The sequence below is a fragment of the Marmota monax genome, unplaced genomic scaffold (genome assembly GCF_021218885.2).
Source record: "Marmota monax isolate L192 unplaced genomic scaffold, Marmota_monax_Labrador192_F-V1.1 WCK01_AAM20220418_F8-fsc00130, whole genome shotgun sequence".
NCBI lineage: Eukaryota > Metazoa > Chordata > Mammalia > Rodentia > Sciuridae > Marmota > Marmota monax.
In genome coordinates this window covers 613,140-635,218 of record NW_026693244.1, presented here as the reverse complement: position 1 = coordinate 635,218, position 22,079 = coordinate 613,140, and the positions used below count along the sequence as shown (strand labels likewise).

Genomic DNA, 22,079 nt, shown 5'->3' with positions numbered 1-22,079 from the left:
TGCTTACATTTAAATGCAGTCAATATTAATTAGGCCAAATTTTGACTTCTCTTAAACTTAACTGGTGAAGTCATATGTGTCTCATTTTATTTTGAATGGTGGTAGTATTGAAATGCCATGAGAGATTCACATATTTTGCATAAAATTAACTTATTTAACTATTAGATATATGATGCCACACCATAGGAATTTTGGATTAGTAATTCATAATCAAAACTTTTGTCCTAGATTTCTCCAAAACCACGTGAATAAATGAATAAATTTGAGTGCCTTTTTGCTTTGCTTTTTTAATTTTTGAAATTGGGATATCTGCCCAAATCCTTCCCACATTGGAATAATTCAGATATCTTTTTCTTATAATAAGGAAAAATTAATTATAAATATTAATACAAATAAAAGTAAATGTCAAGTTTTTCTAAAAATACATAAGTCTATTTCCAACAATTCTTTGTTCCAGACATTAAATCAATTACAATAAAAAATTTTAAAGTCACTCTTTATTGCACATTTACAATATATTTGACAATTTCCTAAATAAATCACTAAATTAATTACATTTTGGACATGCATTGCTCTTCTAAAAGTCAGTAATATTTTTTGTTTCTTCAAGTGATTCAACCTGAAATTGGAAGTGTTAATATGGCTTTCCAACTATCTATTGGTGGGGGAAGTCTCATTATTTGCTTGTATTTACTAATCTGTTGCTTATAATAATTAAAAATGTCATATTGAAGCTATTATTAGGTCTGTACAAAGTATAGTCAGGTTGCTTTTTTTTTTTTTTTTTTGGTAATAGAACGGGGCACAAGTACAGATAATTGGGAACCAAACTGGAATATATACCCTGTTAGATTAGTTTCCAGAGAATATGGTTTATCTTTGATGCATATCATTTACCTAAGAATAAATCATTGATTAAATATCTTATCAATAAAGATACTATCTACCCAGATTACCATTTCATTTTGCATTTTTACTATTTTTAAGTTGAGGGAAAAATCAGTCTTTACAATCAAAATAACATAAGTGACACTGTAAAATTAGACTTCCAAATCCTAAACCCATGAACTATGAAATTAACAGTGCATTGTTCCTTTGTGCTGGACAGAAGTTTGCTACATGAAAAACATTAATAAATAAATCCATTATTTTCAAGCCTTCTATAAACACCAACAATTTATATAATGCAACATTATAAAAACTTCAAAGCACATTTTAAAAATGTTTAAGCATTTATTGTTTACAACATTTATGATTGTTCCACTGAAGTAAGGTATGACAATTCCTAAAACGGAAAGAAAAAATAGCAAAGAAAGCAGAAAACAATGAATCCAATGACCCAGTTCACTGAATAAATATAGATGATCACCATATCCATATCAAACCACCATCCACGGCTGTCATCCTCAAAGTGCAGGTAATCCATCCTGTGTGCACCATGTGGGAACTGCCTTCTTGTAACTGGAGCTGCCCGTCTGTGGAAACCTAGATTATGAACAAAGTATTTTAAACCTCATTTAATTCAGATAAGTGCTCAGAAAGGAAGCTGCATTATGAACACAGTACCATGAGCAAAGCATATTTTGATTCATGAGTAGTAGGTTATGTTCCCAGTGTTTTTTTTAATTACAAGCAATTATCCAAAGTCTCTTCCAGATCAGCGTGTTAAGGGAAGGAACAGCAGACTAATTGAGTTCTGTTATTTACTTGGGTCAAGTTATTCATGTTTTTAGGTCTCAGATTTATCATCTATACCATCTGAGCATGTCAAAATTTGTGTATCAAATTAACTATTTTAACATGAGAACATTTAGAATTTCAGGTATTACAACTGCTATAACTAACTTCCAATCATCAGCTTCACCTGTGTTCTTATACTTTGAGAACATCAGTCTGGTTATTTGAGCAAATATGAGAAAAATGTCTTTTGTTTTAGGAATGAATAAATACATGTTGTATGGAACTCCAAGGAAATTTAGCTTTAATTTTCATATTAGGGTCCCTGTAGGAGATTGGTTTGTACATAAAATGCAAATATCGAAGTATAGTCCCTTCTTAAATTTCTGAGAAATGTTATATCTTGTGAAATGTTGGGCTTTTTTCCTCTGTGTAGTTAGATGTTAATTATCTAGAGCTCAAGTATAAACTTCCTCAATGGTAAGCTGTTTTTGTTAGTTGATCAACATAAAATATCTAAGGCATTTAAAAAAACAAAATCCGATTTTCTAGGGACTAATAACCTGATTATTTTTATTTTTTAGGATGTATTCTTTTTTATTTTTAGTTTTACATGATAATAGAATGTATTTTGGAAGAATATACATACATTAAAAATTCCTTATTCTATTTAGGATCTCACTCTTGTGTGATAAACTCATTATTAACCTTTTGTTATGGTTTGGATGTGAGGTGTCCTCCAGAAGCTCACATGTGAGACAATGCAAGAAGGTTCAGAGGAGAAATGATAGGCCTGTGAGAGTCTTAACCCAATCACTGAATTAATCTCCTGATTGGGATTAATTAAATGGTAACTGAGTGGTAGGGTATGGTTGGAGAAGGTGGAATTGGGGTGTGGCTTGAGGTACATATTTGTATCTGACACGTGGAGTCTCTGCTTCCTGATCATCATGTGAGCTCTGAAACCATGAGCTCCCAAACAAACTTTTCTTCCTCCACATTTTTCTGGTTGGACCTTTACATCACAGCAGTGAAAAAGCTGTGATGTAAACCCCTTTTTCTTATCTATTGCCCACTTTTAAGAATTTCTGAGTTTATTTGTATAAGAATGAGACAGCACAATAAACAGCAGAAAAAAAAATAATTCTGGCATATCCTAATGAATCTGGTGGTAAAGGTTCTATGAGGGTTTAGCTGGAAGGAAATTCTGTTTCTTCCATTTTAATAATTGAGTAATGTTAAATGGTATGCTCTACATCAGGCTGCTTACTCAGACTCACCTCGCCATCAGTATGGTTAAAGTCTAACCTCTTTAATCAAGAACATTCCCATTTTGCTGCTTATATATGTTTAATTTTATTATATTCATTTGTATTATGTATATTTAAAACATGAAAGGATGAGATAAAAATAAATTAGTGATATTTTAGAATATAAATTTCAAATAGGTTTTTGATAATTTCTAATTGTTTTTATCTGACTTCCTAGCACATTTGATTTGTTTTTTCCCATATTTTTAAAATTGGTGCATTATAGTAGTACATAATAGTGGAATCTGTTGTTTCATATTCACACGCACAATATAACAATACAATTTGGCCAATATGATTTTGCTTTATGGATGAATAAAACTCCATTTCGTTTATAAACCACATTTTCTTTATCTGTTCAGTCTTTGATAGACACTAGGCTGATTCCATCCACAGTTTGGTTACTATGAATAGTGCTGATATAAACATGGGTATGCATGTATCACTATATTATGATGACTTTAATTCTTTAGGATAAATACCAAGGAGTGATATAGATGGTGGTGGTTCATATGGTGGTTCCATTTCTAGTCTTCTAAGGAAGCTCCACACTGATTTCCATAGTGGTTGTACTAATTTACAATTCCACCAAGAGTATAAAGTTGTTCCTTTTTTTCTCATATCTTCTCTAGCATTTACTATTTTTATTCTTGACTGCTGGCATTTTGACTGGAGTGCAGATGAAATCTCAGCGTAGTCTTGATTTGTATTTCCCCGCTTTCTGGGGATACTGAACATTTTTTCATATATTTGTTGGTCATTTCTATTTTTTTGGTGTTAAGTTTCTGGAATTCTTTTATATTCCAGATATTAATCCTCTGTTTAAAGAGGAGCTAGGAAAGAGTTTTCTCGAATTCTCTAGTTTTTCTCTTCACATTCTTGTTTACTGTGAAGAGCTTTTAAGTTTGGTGCCATCCTAATTATTAACTCTTGGCATTATTTCTTGAGTTTTAGGAGTCCTACTGAGAAAGTTGTTGCCTGTGTCTAGATGCTGGAGTGTTGATCCTACATTTTCTCTGTGAATCGCCAACTTTCTGGTCTAATTCTGAGGACTTTGAATTGACTTCGGTGCAAGGTCAGAGATAGGGATCTAGTTTCATTCTTTTAGGTATAGATAATTAGTACCATTTGTTAAAAAAGTTGTCTTTTCTTCCATGTATGTTCTTGGCACCTTTGTCAAGGATCAGATGACTGTATCTGTGTGGGTTTGTTTCTGTGTCTTCTATTCTTTACCACTAGTCTGTGTCCCTCTTTATGCTAGTACCAAGCAGTTTTTGTTACTAAGTTCTAGTATAATTTGAAGTCAGGTATTGTGCTGCCTTTTTTTTTTTTTTTTTTGAATTAGAAATGCTTTGACTATTCTGGGTATTTTCTTCTTCCAAGTGAATTTTAAGACTTATTTTTCTAGTTCTGTGAAGAATGTCATTGATATTTTGATGGGGCTTTCATTGAATCTGTATATTGCTTTTGGTAGTATGGCCATTTTAACAATATTAATTCTGCCTATCCACAACCATGGGAGGTCTTTCCATTTTTTTTGTGTCGTCTTCAATTTCTATCATTCTCATTGTAGGGGTTTTTCACTGCCTTGATTTAATTCCTAGGTTTTAAAAAGATTTTTTGGAGAATATTGTATATGGGACTGTTTGCTTGATTTCTTCTCAGAAGATTCATTTGTAGTGTATGGGGAAGTTACTGAATTTTATAGGTTGATTTTGTAACTGCTACTTAGCTAGATTTGTTTATTAGCTCCACTAGTCTTTTAGTTGCATTTTTTGATCTATAAGTATAGAATCATATCATTTGTAAACAATGATAATTTGACCTTTTTCTTTCCTATTTTTAATCCCTTTTGCCTAATTGCTCTGGCTAGAATTTCTATACCATGTTAAAGGGGAGTGGTGAGAGTGGATTTCCTTGTCATGTTACAGGTTTTGAAAGAAATTCTTTCAGTTTTTCCCCATCTACTATAAGGTTGGCTTTGTTTTTTTGTTTTTTTTTTTTGCATATAGCCTTTATGATATTGAGGTACTTTCCTTCTATCCCTAGTTTCTTCAATAGTTTTTTTTTTTAATCATGAATGGGTGCTGAGTTTTGTCAAAGGCTTTATCTGCACTGATTTAATTTTTAATTATTAATATTTATAGTTTACAAAGAGCCAAATTACCATTTTTGTTTTTTACTTTTGTTGGCTGACATTATTAGTATTATCTTTAAACTGATTTCTTTACATGATTCTGCCTAAATCCTGTTGTGCTGGTAGTATAGCTATAACTAGATAATATAATCCAGTTAACTTGGCATTTATGAAGTTCAATGTATTGCAACATGTGGAAAATAAGCAAACTAGTGAAGTCAGTCCTTCTGTGTTGTTTAATTTCCAGTTTCTCCTCAGCTAACATTACATACAATGGTGACGTGTAAGAATGTTAGTGTCAGGCTTCAGCAAATATTACAGAAACTTATATTTTTCTATTTATATACACAAAAATTTTAATGTTATATTTCCACATTTCAATGAAATGATTTGCACCTAACCTTGGACATTCTATTTGGGAGAGCACTAGATAAGGGAATTTCAATCCTAACAGAATTTCTACCAAACTACTGTTTTCATAACTACAGTCAATATTTGAAGAGGAAAGGGGAAAGGACATATATAGAGAGTTTTTCTCATATTTAAATGTTTCTCTAAGGTGTCAACACAAATATTCTCAAAGTAGTTTATATACTTTTTAAAAGCTTCTTCATTAATACAGACTAGAGATAAAGTCACATTGTTATTGGAAATTATTATAAAAATATGATTTTTGTCTGTGCATAGGTATTATGTATAGGCTTTAGCATCTTCAGATTCAAAATTTCAGCTGTTTTGATCATAGGAGTAATAATATGAATTGTATAGTTACAGAAAGCAGTAGAGCTGTGAGTAGATAAAGTACAAAAGATGAAGCATTATAAATAGGATGACCATACATGCTGGTTTCCCCAGGGCAGCTCCATTATTCTCATCCTGGCATAACTACTTCCACTGTAAAAGTGTCCTTGTAGGGCTAATTTCCTTTCCTGGTAGAGGAGGGACAGAAGATGACACTGATTAGAAAATTTCCAGATGTGATGCCAGAAGTCTTGGCATCACATGTTGTCTCTTTCTGGTTTAGTCAACAGGTTTTTATTTTTATTTTTGTTGGGAGGGTGGTGCAGCAGTTATGGGGGATAGAAACCAGGGCCTCCTGCATGCCAGCCAAGAGTTCTCTCCTGGGCCAGAGCCCCAGCCCCCAAAAAGGTTTTTTATAGGTAAAGTGGATAATGATCATTGGCTAATTAATTTCTTTAAATTTTTTTTAGGTGAGGATGGAGTGAATAGGTATTTATAATGTGTTTTAGGATTTGAAAAGCTATAAATTCCTTGGAATGTTAGTAATTTCATTTCAAAGTCAGACTAAATGAAAAACACATCATAAATACTGTTATTTGGTAGGAATCAGATCAATTATAGCATTAGAAAAATGGTCAGAGTACCAACCCCAGTGATTAAATACAGGCTCCACTATAAAATGATAATGAAAATATTGAATTCATTGGGCTGTTATGAGGATGAAATGAATTAATACATGTCAAGTACGTCTGATCTACATTAAATGTTTAATAATGTTACATTTTCATTATTTTACTATAATTACTATTGTTACCTGTAGTTTTATTATAAGAAAAAAGCTACCTTTTATAGCTGATATTTGCTTTTCATACGATGGGTATCTTTTGTTTCTTTCAAACTTGAGTTGATTTTTCTAAGTTGTTAACTTTAAATATAGATATCAGAATATCATATATTGAAACTATAGAATTTATTAAATATTTCAGTGAATGAAGACTTAAAGATATTTTTAGACCTGGTATTTTTCTTAAAGAGCCTCAATCTAGCCAGGTGTGTTGATGTATGATAGTAACCCCAGTGACTCAGGAGGTGGAGGCAGGTGGATCACAAGTTTGAGGCCAGCTTCAGCAACTTAGGGAGTCCCTAAGCAACTTACTCAAAGAAAAAATAAAAAGGTTGTGTATGTGTTTCAGTGGTTACGGAGATAAATTAAGTTAGATTTAATTTATTTTAAATTATTTTAAGTAAATAATAAATTTAAATTAAATTTAATATAAACTTAATTTGTTTTCAATAAAAGAAATAAATAGTAGAGAAAGGATTTTGCTTGGTAGGCTTGAGTTTCTGGGGGCCACAAACGACTGTTATATCTAAGGTTGTTTTTTGGTCTGTTTTTTGTTTGTTTGTTTTCTGGTCTCCCAAGAACAAATTTTTACCCCCACTTAAAATCATGGTCTAGGAGACAGTATACCTAATACTATTATAACAAGAGTCATTATATGTATTTTAATATCTACAAACATGTTATCCCAGAAAAATATGTATACTAGAGTCAGTGAAGTGAGAAGTTTCTGTACAAGGAATTCACTTCTCTAGACTTCATATAACCTCCTATTTGTCATAAGCTGATAATTTCTCTGTTTTAAGACCAGGTTTAAAAAGCACCTAATATTTTTAGTCTGTTTAAACTATTCTATTTTAAAGTAAAGATACATACCTCATTCTTAATTTATTTTTTGCCCTGTCTTATTTTTTATGACATATATTCTAGTGGGAAAAACATATTGTAGTGAAAATTATACTTTTCAAGGAATGTAAAGGTTTAGATTCTAATGCCAATATGCTACATACTCATTATCAAAGTCAAAATAATTTCTATCTATCAAGATGTTCGTTCATATGTTTCTTTCTTTAATCTGTTAATGTGATGAATTCAACTAGATTTTTCTGATGTTGGATAATTTTTTAAAAAGTCTATTAAAATGATATTTTCCCATGTTTCATCATTCCTTCATTCCTAGACAAAGTCTATATGGACACATTGACATCTATACATTGATAGACTCAGCCTGTTATATTCTACACGGGGTTTTATGCATGTATAAAAGGAAGATTAGCCTATAATATTTTTTATTGGATTCATAAAACATGTTAGGTAACAATTCCCCATGGATGTGTGTGTGTGTCTCCATACATCTTACAAGCAGGTACTAACTGCCTTTGTCCTAGACTGTCTTTTCAAAAGTATTTATATAGCAAACAGAAAATAAATGATCTCCCTTTGTAACACAGGGCAGGTTTGTGCATTGTTTTGGAACATAGTACATTTAATGCCTGTCATAAAAGATTTGAGTTTTGTAAGCTCAGAGTTCTCTGATGTAACTCACCACATCATGTATAGATATAATCCAGTCCTATTTTTGATACCCTGTGGGAAATGGAGTTCTACCTATTACAAATGCTGCCAGTTTGGCTAATGCTGTGAGTGATGAAAATGCATTTTGTCTCTGACTCATGAGTCTTGTGTTTTCTGCCAGTACACATGAAACTGCCTGAATTACTTCCAAATGGGATAAAATTTCTGACATTTAGCAGTTTTTGATATTGGTAACCTTATGATATCTATAGTTTCTGAAATAGTTTGCATAAAAATAGAATCATAGGAGGTTTGGAAAATTTAACCTGAAAAACTATTTTTTGTTTGTTTGTTTTTGGTACTGGGGATTAAACCCAGAGCCTCACAAATGCTAGACAAATGCTTTACCTCTGAACTAATCCCTAGTCCTGTAAAACCATTTGGGCCTATATTATATAGTCTTTTCAGGCATAGAGGCAGATTTTAATACCAGTTGATATCTTTAAGAGTTGTTGAGGTTTACTCATGTATTCTAGTTCTTGAGTCATTTTTGGTAAATTTTATACAATATTATTCAGTATATCCATTTTTCCAAATGAATTGAACTAAAAAATTTCATAGGTTTGATATACTGAAGGCTCTTCACAAATATTCTAGTCTAAGTATGTGGTTTACTTGTACTTCCCTTCTACTTGGAAATTAGGCATGACCAATGAAAATTACTGTCTAATGAATAATTCGTGTCATTAATGTGTAGAAACATTTATCGGTTTAAGATGCTGCAGGGGTCCTTCTTCTACCACAACAACCAGAAATGTACTGGAAAAAGGGTGCTCTTTGCATCCCAAAAGTTTAGAATGATATGGAGCAGAGCATCTATTGGTTCAGGTAAAATTATTTCAATGTTACTATAAATTCTGGCTGAAAATAATAAAGTAACTTATAAATCAACTCAAGTAAAGGGTGACAAAAAAGGAAGTTGAATCTGCTTGGTTTCTCACATGACTGAAAAAAAAACCCTCTGGAAAAATTAATTGTAGTGAAATCAAAGAGCAAGAAAAATCTGTGAAGAAAATCTCTTAAGTTGCTATCAGGTTTAGAAAGAACATAAAAAAATTACGAGCATTTCAGAACCAAAAAGTTACTTCTGTTTCATCTTAAATTTTATTTTATAAAAAGAATTTTGTCTCAGAAGGATTTCTCTCATATTTTAGGGGGGGGGAGGCTATGATGTTTTTTCTATGCATATGGAACAAATTTATCTTTACTAAAGACCACCAAGTGGGATTTCTTATTTTGAATCTATTCTCAGAGACAGACTATTAACAAGTTATTTCACTAATTTTTTGCTACTTCTGCAGCTTGCCCTGTGCTTTCAGTGAATACTCAATGTATTTGTTGGGTGGATGGATAATGCCTGCATATAAGCATGGACTTTAAGATAATATAAGTAGTAACTGGCATATCCCAAATCAAGCCTTTGCAATGTATTTTTATCAGAAATGGAATATTATGATTCATAAATGGGAAAGATATTTTGTAATTCTGTAAAAAACATCCTTTACAGCTTAATTCTGAGAGCCCTAAAATCAGTATTAAAAAGGAGACATAGCCTCTTATTCATGTGTGCTGGGACAGACAAAAGTTTTAAAAGCACAGTATTTTACTCTTCTGTATTATTCATATTACATAAGAATTTTGTTGTGTCAAAACTTGATTGACATAAGTAGGTCTTAGCAGGGGTGGAGTGATATATTTATAGACACAAATAGGTATAGAGTTGCTGTGTTAATATAGTTGAAAAGTTAGCAAATAGATTTTAAATGTCAACTTCATCTTCTATGTCTTTAGGCCCCCAGAATCAAATGTATTAACCCTGTAAAAATTAACCTTTCATACTGAAAAATTTAAGATTTATAACAGATTACTTTTAACTCTAGAATACCCACTTAAATTTCAATATAGTTTATAAAGTGTGAGGCTAAATTATCAAGTTTAAAAATGTTTTGATTCTATAATCAGGTGAGAAATACAATGTTTTTTTTTAAAAAAATACTTTTGTTGGGCAAAATATATATAGAAGCTTGACATTTTAATCATGTAAGCATATAATCCAATTAGTTGTATTAATTACATTCACAAGAGTGCACAGCCATCATTATTGTATATTTCCAAAATTTCCCAAAAGAGTAACAATAGCCATTAAGCAATAATTCCCTGTTTCCCCCTTTCCTGAAACCCTGGTAATTTCTAATCTTTCTGTCTCTATGAATTTGCCTGTTCTACATCCCCTCATGTTAAATGGAATCATAGAACACTGTGTCTGGCTTATTTCTCTTATATAATGTTTTCAAGACTTGTCCATATTGCATAACTGCATCTGTTTTTATGCATTTTGTTGCTTTTTAATCAATTTATCTATCTATCACATTTTGTTTATCCATTCAACAACTAATAGAGACTTGGAAGCTACTAGAAACTTGGGATGTTTCTCCCATTTGGCTATTGTGAATAATGCAGCAATGAACATCAACATATAAGCATCTGTTTGAGTTCATTTTTCAATTCTTTGCATATGTATTTAGGGGTAGAACTGCATAGTCATGCAGTAATTCTATATTTAATTTTTTTGAGGACCCTCCTGTTTTCACAGTGAGTTATGCCATTTTACATTTCTACCAGCAAGGTGAAGGGTTTCATTTTCTTGCCAACACTTATTTTCCTATTATTATTACTATCTTAACATATTTGAACCTTCTTATTGTGTTGGTTTCCATTTTCCTTCTGATAAATGATGTTGAGTATCTTTTCATATTATGTTTCTTGGCCATTTGTTTATTTTCTTTGGAGAAATGTTTATTCAAGTACTTGACCCATTTAAAAAATTGATTTGCTTTCCTTCTCACTATTTAGTTGCAGGATTTCTTTATATTCTGGGTATTGACTTTTCATCAGGTACGTCATTTGCAAATAATTTCTCCCTCTCTGTAGTTGTCATGTTACCTTTATTATTTTCTTAGTAAATGTGTTTTGCTCAAAATTTTAAAGTTTGATGAAGTTGACCTTATTATTTTCTTTTGTTACCTGTAATTTTGGTGTCATTACCTGTCATAAAGATTAACTGTTACATTTTATTTGAAGACTTGCATGGGTTTTAGTTCTTATATTTAGGTTATTGGTCTATTTAGAGTTAATTTTCCATTTAGTTATATTTAATAATACATATGCTTTTAATGAACATATGATATACAAATTTATTGGATACTGTGTGATATTTCAATACATATATACCACATATAATTAATTTTTTATAATATGCTGTAGAGAATTAAATTTATTCTTTTCCATATGTAAGCCCAATTGTCCTAGAATTATTTGTTGATGAGGCTATTCTTTCCCCATTGAATGAACTTAATTAGCATACTGCCAAAAATCAGTTGGTCATAGACATATGGTTTATGTCTTGATGTTCTATTCCATTGGTATATGTATCTGTCCTTACACTAGTATCATGCTGTTTTGATTACTGTCGCTTGTTGTATGTTTTAAAATAGTGAACACTATACTTTTTTAAAGAGTTTTTTTTGTTGTTGCTATTGTTATTCAGGGTCCTTTGAAATTGTATATGAATTTGAGAATCAGGCTTTCCATTTGTTCAAATGAAGATGTTGAAATTTTGATAGGGAATGCACTGAATCTGTGACTAGCTTTGGGTAATATTGATATCCTTTCTTTAATTGATTTTATTTTTTAAATACACAACAGAGGTATGCATTACAATTCTTATTACACATATAGAGCATAATTTTTCATATCTTTGTATATAAAGTATGTTCACGCCAATTCATGTCTTTATACGTGTACTTTTTTTTGCATTACAATTATAATCTATCAACATGGGATATCTTTCCATTATTTGGAGTGTCTTTAATTTCAACAATGTGTTTTAGTTTTCAGTGTGTAAATCTGTTATATCTCTGGTTAAAATTATTCCTTGGTAAAAATTTGGGGTCCAATCAAAACAAAAACAAAACCCCCAAACAAAACAAAAATCAATGAACCAATCAAGCAAACAACCCCCCCCAAATAAAAAATCCTAGGTGTTTTATTCTTTTAGATGTAAATGTAAAAGGAATTTCATTTTTAATAATCTTTTGGGATTGTTTTTCACTGGTGTACAGAAATGATTTTTTGTGTGTGATGATCTTGTAACCTGAAGTGTTGCCAAATTTATTAGCTCTATTAGTTTTTAAGAGATGATTTTTTTTTTAAATTTTCCAGTTTGGATTCCATTTATTTTTCTTCCCTAATTGTTTAGGCTAGAACTTCCAGTACATTGTACAATAGTGGTGAAAGCAGGCAACCTTTCCTTGTTTTTATGTTGGACTTTTTTACCACTTAGTTTGATATTATATATTATAATATATAATATTATATGATTATATGTATAATATATGATTATATGTTTTTAATAAATGCTTGGTATATTTTTATTTTCATTCAGCTCTAGGTATTTTCCAATTTTCCCTGTTTATTCTTCTTTGACTTACCTGGTTGTTGAAGAATGTGTTGTGTAATTTCCACATATTTGTGTATTTCTCAATTTTCCTTCTATATAGACTTCTAGACTCCTCCTGTCTTGGTCAGTTGATACTTTGTATGGTATCAGTCTTTTAAAATATATAATGACTAGTTTTGTGGTATTGCCATGCTTTTTTGATTTTTATTACTTTAAGTACCAAAAATAAATGTGGATTTACCTATTTTAATTTTTCCTTAGTTTTGGGGTATTATAATACTTTCATTTAAGTTATATAAAATAGTATTATATTTACATTTCTACACATGGATTCTGACTTATATTATTCTATTTCTATTTGACCTCAGAGATATGAATTAGGCTAAGCATAATTTGCTTTTATTTATTTCTGTTGCTGTCAGAGCAACACCAGAAGGTCATTTTTCTATTAAAAGGTAATTAAACAGCAATTGTGAAATCATTTAGTGAGATTACTTTTGAGTGTTTGCTTTCTAATATTTGGATAAATATAATCCCTAATATTTGTCAATTTGTTTTACTTTAATATTTTAAAATCTATGTTGAATTGAATCGTATTTTATATTGTAAGATTTTAAAAATTTGTTCTTGTCATGTTACACATGATAGTAGTGTATATATTGACATATTTATACAAACATGAGTACATCTTATTCTAATAAGGAATTAGATTTTTTTTTATTGGTACCAGGAATTGAACTTAGGGGCACTCGAACACTGAGCCACATCTCCAGCCCTATTTTATATCTTATTTAGAGACAGGGTCTCACTAAGTTGCTTAGCACCATGCCCTTGCTGAGACTGGCTTTGACCTTGCCATCCTCCTGTCTCAACCTCTGGAGCAGCTTGGCTTACAGGCACGCGCCACCATGCCCGGCTAGGAATTAGATTTTAATACAATAATTTTAGACTCAGAATTAAAGATCTTTTTAACAAAATAACTATATAATAATATTTTAATTCATCGGTAAAATTTTAACAGTAACCTTAGCCTCATGATTTTAGCTGTTAAATTTAATTTGTAAAATATTACAAGTCTCTCTTATCAGGAAATTATGCAAAAGACCCTCATTTATATGTTATAAAACAGAGAAAAAAGTGTACTGAATCTTTCTAATTATCAGTAAGTCATTCAGGATAGATATCTTTCCTATTTTATAGATTAAAAAAACAAGAATCCCTAGGCAAGGAGTTTAGATGGAATGTCATGGGTCACATATAAGTTAAGTGATGGAGCTAAGCCACTTGCTATTTATTTATCTATTACAGTAATATAAATTTCAGATATTTCAAGTGTATAAGACAATTTAAAATTTTTCTCTCAGTAGCCTGACACTTTATACAAAAATATTTCAAATTTATCAAAATCATTTTATCTATTTTGTGTGGATATATAAATATCTCATTTTAAAATCCTTTCACATTAAAAGTTAGCATTCCTATTAATGTTTTAACCTCATTGTCACCTCAGTTTTTCTCCAGTGATGATATGCAGACATTTGGAAACATACGGAAGTGTATTTGTTACAATAAATTGGAGGATTTGCTTCTGGTCAGACATGCTAATGTTCAGCAGCATTGGGTTAAAAATGACCAATAAATACCCTTTTAGAAACACTATAGGGGTAAGTTTTCAATGTATTTTTAAAACTGAGGAGTTAAGAAAATGATCCATGCACTGTTAAACTAATAATTAAATATTATTTGGAAGTTTATCTTATAGCTCAGGCAAAGCATCATTTGAATAGTAATATCCATGTTAAGCAAAAATTATTTACATAATATTATTACAATGATTTGGTAAGTAATTCATTCTATAAATTGTCATCACTTAGAAATTAGTTTTTTAAATAGTTGTTCAGAGAATTAGAATTTTTTATTTATTTAGAGATTTTATGTTACTAGTTGTTAAGTATTTTGGATATCATGCTAATAGGAAATGCTGTTTAGAAAAGTCAGACTCCATTAATTTAATGACAATTAAATTTAGGAAATATATATATTTTTTATCTCCTTGAGAGATTATTCTCCTTTTTAAAGGTTAAAAAAAGTATTTTTGCTTCAGCTATGTCTCATCTTTCAGAATTCTACTGGTGTTCTTAACAGTCAGTGCCTACTAACAGGAAGTCATATTACTAAATTCAGCTTGAAAACATCATTAGATAGCTACCAGATTTTATATAAATTTAAAAAGTGACTTATTAACCTATTAGACCCCCCCATATGAAAACTCTTAGGATATACCATAAAAAAAGAATTTAGAATAAAATAACAAAAGTATTATGCCTATTTCAGGGTGAATTTAGAGTTTCAAGTCATTTAAATTCTCTCTGGAATATTTTGAGAAATTATCCAATGGCCTTTTTCTCAGACTAGAAAGAAGGAACAAAAGAAAACTAGCCCCTATGGTATATATTAATGTTCTCTCTTTGCTATGTTAGGATAAAAGGATATTTAGATGTAGGATTGAAGGAAAAAATGGGACAGAAACCAAATATTTTCAGATTATAATACAAAATATAAAATTTATATATAATCTTGCCTCATTATATTCAATCTACCTATAAAGCAGCACATGAGAAATTCAGTATTATATGTATCTTAATTGATAATGTATTATTATTAGTAATATTTCAATTATACTAGCAAAATGATGGTCTTTTTGAAAAAATAATATTTATTAACAAAACCTTTAATTGTTACAATATAATTTTAGAAAAGTTAAAACATGTATATATAGTAATATTTTACTAATAAAAATCACTTAATTTCCAGCATAGTTATGAAGTTTTTTTTTTGAAACCAACACTTGGTTTGAGTTAATAAAATCTTAAGCTGCTTTGGTTAATTATAATACAAGCTTTATATTAGTGAAGGTAAAGACTCCAAGTGTTAAACTGGCTATTTGCAAGTTTCAGTAGCAAATTATGAATCTACACAAACTAAAAAGTTTTCATGTTACCCTATTAATTTTAATGGGCTAATACTGTAATAGCTGTTGAAATATATGGTTATACATCTTATTTTATATTCCTTTGTGTTAAACCATATAAAGTCCTACATCATGTGTATAAAAATGAAAGATGAAACTATAACTGTGCTAGGGTAAATCATGGAGTAGCTCCGTTAACTGGCAGAAAAGGATGGAAACTTTCAAGCTTATCTTGAAATCATTAACATATTTCTCATGTTCCCAAAGTTTCCAAAAGGAAAGATGTTGGGACTATCCCTCTTCTCTTCTTCAGATATTGCTGCTTTTCATTTTGGAACTTCTTTTCCTCTTCCTGGAATACCTTGATATCAAATTTTTAGCCACTTTCTTCTTCGTTTGTTCTTTCTTTCTTTTCGGATTTTAAAATGTATTTATGGATATAAATACAAGAAAATATAATGTCTTAGATATTGAAACACTGTGGACAATTGTGGTCTTTCAAATCCCATGGCATTTTCCCCAGAACAGTGTTGCTTTTAGCATATTGACTAAACTCTAATTTGTGCAATCACTTGCAGATTTCTTCAGTTTGCACTGCAGTTTCAATTAAATTTGTATTCCCTGACTAAAACAAGTGGACACTTGTCATGCACTATTAACTGTCAGTGTATTATGCCAGAGTTAACTTTGTTTCTGTATAAAACAAACAACTATTTGTTGGGAACCACAAATCAAGTCAAGATGGCGCCTGGCAGTTTGCCAGGAGGAGTGGTTTGTGAGGCAATGCCACGGAGCCATTAAGATGATGGGGATTCCTTATTGGCTGACTGCTGTATCTAGATGATGCTAATGAGTCAAGCTGTGTGTAATCAGTTAGGTATATATACCTCCGCTGTTCCGCAATAAGGCGGCTTCCGCTACCTTGGGTGCCCGCTACCTTGAGTTCCCGCTCAGTTCCCGCTGAGTTTCCCCCGCAATAAAGCAGTTCCCGCTTCAACCTTCAAGTTGCTTGTCACCTCCTGGTTATTTTGCCAGCCGGACTGCGGCAACTGTTCATCTCTTTTATTTATAGCATTGTAATCCCTCAGATAAATTTCATTTTTTCATAATACTTCAGTTATATCACTGCCTAGAAGTCAGAAAATAATCAAAAGTATCTTTCCATTCTGAGTGCACCATTCTTTTTTGCTTTATGTCCACAATTCTAATCAGCTTTGAGAACAGTGTCTATTAATCTTGGTAATTTGGCTGCACACTGAAATTATCTGAGGAGTTTTAAATAATATTGACGTTTGAGACCAATCTCCAGAGATTCCAAATTAATTTGTCTGGGATATTCCCAAGACATTGGGATGCATTTAAAGTCACAACTGTGAAAGAATAGAAGCTAATACTGAGAATTATTTTCCTTCAAAAAATAAAAGAAAACTAAAGCTTAGCTCTTTTGTTCCCTCCTGTGATAAACAAATATACAAATATTTATGTATGTCCTTATTAAATATTTATTATTAAATTTATTTAAATAAGTATTTATTTAAATATTGTCTTTTTCATTTGTCAAAGTTAACTGAGACTTTGGAATTTTCCAAGATGAGATGTAAAGTTGTTTCACAACAGTGGTCTTATTTTGTAGTTGTTCTATTTTTGGACAGCCCCATTCCTGAGGTTTTGGATTAAGATTATGACTGCTGGTGGTTATCTCTCCTGGAATTTCTTCACTTCTTTATTAGTACCATCAAGCTAAATATTCACTTGAATGATTGAAATGAGTCTGAGTAGCTTACATTTTAGTTCCTCTATGGAATAAACAATGGCAAACTGTCAATATCCTAGAAGTTGATTATTAAATATAATTTTGAAAAACATGTGCAAATATAACCATACCTTTAGCAAAAAAAATAGAACAAAAATTCCTTCCATGACTTCAGGATTTGGGGTTCTAAAACAAATTTATAAAATATATACATATTTAGAATGGCCTATGATCCATAATGAACTTTAGGCTAGTAACATGAGCAATATAAAAATCTTAAAAAAAATTTAGTTGTAGATAGACGCAATAACTTTATTTTATTTATTTATTTTTATGTGCTGCTGAGGATCAAACCCAGTGCCTCACACATGCTAGGTAACTCCCACTGAGTTACAAACCCAGCCCAGCAATCTTCAACATATATGCAGAAAAACAAATTGTTTATAATGTATTCCTTTTTGCATGTGTTATGCCAGGTGTTATGAATATTATTGGTAGGAAGTGTCCTTACTGTGAAAGAGAAATCTAAGTTTTCCAAGCATTTATATCTGAATGCTAAAGAAAAAAAATCACTAAAAAATTTCTTAGAAGAAACTGTAGACTACATTGCTTCAATCTATTAAAAAACTTATTTTAAATTCATTTTATTTAATGTGTATCTCCCTATTGCTTATTTTATTTTTAAATTTGTTTTAATTAGTTATACATGGCAGTATAATGCATTTATGTACTTTTTTGCGATTTATTTTATTGTTCTTGTTTTATTATTGGTTGTTCAAAACATTACAAAGCTCTTGACATATCCTATTTCATACATTTGATTCAAGTGGGTTATGAACTCCCATTTTTACCCCGTATACAGATTGCAGAATCACATCGGTTACACATCCACATTTTTACATATTGCCATACTAGTGACTGTTGTATTCTGCTACCTTTCCTATCCTCTACTATCCTCCCTCCCTTCCCCTCCCATTTTCTCTCTCTACCCCATCTACTGTACTTCATTTCTCTCCCTTGTTTTGTTTTTTCCCCCTTTCCCCCTCACATCCTCTTATATGTAATTTTGTATAACAATGAGGGTCTTCTTCCATTTCCATGCAATTTCCCTTCTCTCTCCCTTTCCCTCCCACCTCTCGTCCCTGTTTAATGTTAATCTTTTTTCATGCTCTTCCTCCCTGCTCTGTTCTTAGTTGCTCTCCTTATATCAAAGAAGACATTTGGCATTTGTTTTTTAGGGATTGGCTAGCTTCACTTAGCATAATCTGCTCTAATGCCATCCATTTCCCTGCAAATGCCATGATTTTGTCAGTTTTTAGTGCTGAGTAATACTCCATTGTGTATAAATGCCACATTTTTTTTATCCATTCATCTATTGAAGGGCATCTAGGTTGGTTCCACAGTCTAGCTATTGTGAATTGTGCTGCTATGAACATCGATGTAGCAGTATCCCTATAGTATGCTGTTTTAAGGTCTTCAGGGAATAGTCCGAGAAGGGCAATAGCTGGGTCAAATGGTGGTTCCATTCCCAGCTTTCCCAGGAATCTCCATACTGTTTTCCAAATTGGCCACATCAATTTGCAGTCCCACCAGCAATGTACAAGTGTACCCTTTTCCCCACATCCTCGCCAGCACTTGTTGTTGTTTGACTTCATAATGGCTGCCAATCTTATTGGAGTGAGATGGTATCTTAGGGTGGTTTTGATTTGCATTTCTCTGACTGCTAGAGATGGTGAGCATGTTTTCATGTACTTGTTGATTGATTGTATGTTTTCCTCTGAGAAGTTTCTGTTCAGGTCCTTGGCCCATTTGTTGGTTGGGTTATTTGTTTTCTTATTGTTTAATTTTTTGAGTTCTTTGTATACTCTTGATATTAGGGCTCTATCTGATGTGTGAGGAGTAAAGATTTGTTCCCAGGATGTAGGCTCCCTATTTACCTCTCTTATTGTTTCTTTTGCTGAGAAAAAACTTTTTAGTTTGAGTAAGTCCCATTTGTTGATTCTTGTTTTTAACTCTTGTGCTATGGGCATCCTATTAAGGAATTTGGAGCCCGACCCCACAATATGTAGATCAGAGCCAACTTTTTGTTCTATCAGGCACAGAGTCTCTGATTTGATATCAAGCTCCTTGATCCATTTTGAGTTAACTTTTGTGCATGGTGAGAGAAAGGGATTCAGTTTCATTTTGTTGCATATGGATTTCCAGTTTTCTCAGCACCATTTGTTGAAGATGCTATCCTTCCTCCATTGCATGCTTTTAGCCCCTTTATCAAATATAAGATAGTTGTAATTTTGTGGATTGGTCTCTGTGTCCTCTATTCTGTACCATTGGTCCCCCCGCCTGTTTTGGTACCAGTACCATGCTGTTTTTTTTACTATTGCTCTATAGTACAGTTTGAAATCTGGTATCGCTATACCGCCTGATTCACACTTCCTGCTTAGAATTGCTTTTGCTATTATCTATTTCTATAAGAAATGCCGTTGGGATTTTGATTGGCATTGCATTAAACCTATAGAGAACTTTTGGTAATATCGCCATTTTGATGATGTTAGTTCTGCCTATCCATGAACAGGGTATATTTTTCCATCTTCTAAGATCTTCTTCTATTTCTCTCTTTAGGGTTCTGTAGTTTTTATTGTATAAATCTTTCACCTCTTTTGTTAGGTTGATTCCCAAGTATTTTACTTTTTTTTGAGGATATTGTGAATGGGGTGGTTTTCCTCATTTCCATTTCAGAATATTTGTCACTGATATACAGGAATGCCTTTGATTTATGCATGTTGATTTTATATCCTGCCACTTTGCTGAATTCATTTATTAGCTCTAGTAGTTTCTTTGTAGACCCTTTTGGGTCTTGTAGGTATAAGATCATATCATCCACAAACAGTGATAATTTAAGTTCTTCTTTTCCTATCTTAATGCCTTTAATTTCTTTTGTCTGTCTTATTGCTCTGGCCAGTATTTCAAGAACTATATTGAATAGAAGTGGTGAGAGAGGGAATCCCTGTCTTTTTCCAGATTTTAGAGGGAATATATCATACATAGATGGGATATAATTTCTCATTTTTCTGAGTGTACCTGTTGTAGAATCATATTGGTCATGCAGTTACATATATACTTAAGTAAAAATGTCTGTTTCGTTCTACTATCATTCCTATCCCCACATCTCCTCTCCTTCCCTCCCTTCACTTCCCGCTACCTAATCTAAGGTAACACTATTCTTCTCTAGTAGCCCCTGCCTTATTGTGAATTAGCATCTGCATATGAGAGAAAACATTTGGCCTTTGGTTTTTTGGGATTGGCTTATTTTGCTTAGCATGATATTCTCCAACTCCATCCATTTACAGGCAAATGTCATAATTTCATTCTTATTTAAAGCTGAGTAATATTCCATTGAATATATATCATATTTTCTTTATCCATTCATCTACTGAAGGACACCTAGGTTGGTTCCATAGTTTAGCTATTGTGAATTGGGTGGCTATAAACATTGAAGTGGCTGCATCACTGAAGTATGCTGATTATAAGTCCTTTGGGTAAAAACTGAGGAGTGGGATAGCTGGGTCAAATGGTAGTTCCATTTTAAGTTTTCTGAGGAATCTCCAAACTGCTTTACATAGTGGTTGCACCAATTTGCAGTCCCATCAGCAATTGATATTTTTTCTTATATAAAATTTGAGATTATTGCAGTGCTTTGTGATAAACATGTGTCAAGGCTGAGAAACAGCTTTGTGCAGGAAAGTAATCTTTCCCAGTGGGGAGGCTGAGGATGAATCTAATAAACTATGTATAAGCCATATTTATCAAGACAAAGGACAACTCACATAGTAAGACATATGAATATTTCTACTGTGTTCTTCAGAATGCCAGAGAGCATACTTTATATATGTCACTATGTCCAAGATCTTCCTTAGCTAGATCAAAATAAGGGAAAGAAGGTGGTGCTGATGGTGTGGGGGGGACTGGGATTGACATCATAACTATACAGGAAAGATCAGTGGAATGGAAGGAGAACAAGAGAAAGGGAGGAAAGAAGGGAGAGGGGAGGGAATATGCATATATAAATGTACCAAGGAAAAGTCACTTTAATGTATATGTAGAAAGCACCAAAGAAACATAAAAAAAATAAATGAGTGAGTAAAAGAAAGACTTAGAGAAGGGAGCATGGGGTGGGGGGAAGAAGCGGTGGAAAAGAGGGCGAGATGGGGTTTTTAAATCAAATTCCTTGCATGTATGATTTTGTTAAAAATGAATGCAACTATTATATATAATTATATTGATTTAAAGAAAAAAATGATGTTTCCTGGAGCTGGGCAGTGTGGTACCCAGACTTCAAAGCTCTCACTGCTTTCCTCATGTGAAAAGGTAGGGAAACTCAGGTGGATAATCCACAATCCACTATGATGAGGCAGGATAGAAGCCCCTTTAGGGGGCTACAAAATATACCTTGAAATCCATATTATCTAGATTTAGGTGGATTGATCACTAGCCAAATGGGAAACAAACACTGCTTTTCAATATAGGCAATCACTGACAGTCCCAAAAATGAGAGCCTTATGGTAAACTGGCCTGAAGAATGAAGGACTCCTTGTTTCCTCCATAGTGTACATTTTGG

At 32.0% G+C, this 22,079-nt stretch overlaps 1 protein-coding gene across 3 annotated transcripts in view; it reads right to left on the bottom strand.

Moving 5' to 3' along the window:
• Positions 1-479: 479 nt before the first annotated feature.
• Positions 480-22,079, bottom strand: part of Rnf180 (ring finger protein 180) — a 217,670-nt gene continuing 196,070 nt past the window's right edge. For all 3 annotated transcript variants that reach the window (XM_058583066.1, XM_046456113.2, XM_058583067.1), the window contains one exon: positions 480-1,485. In XM_058583066.1, coding sequence (XP_058439049.1) covers positions 1,286-1,485 — 200 coding nt within the window. In that variant the 3' untranslated portion in view covers positions 480-1,285. The remainder of the gene's footprint in view (positions 1,486-22,079) is intronic.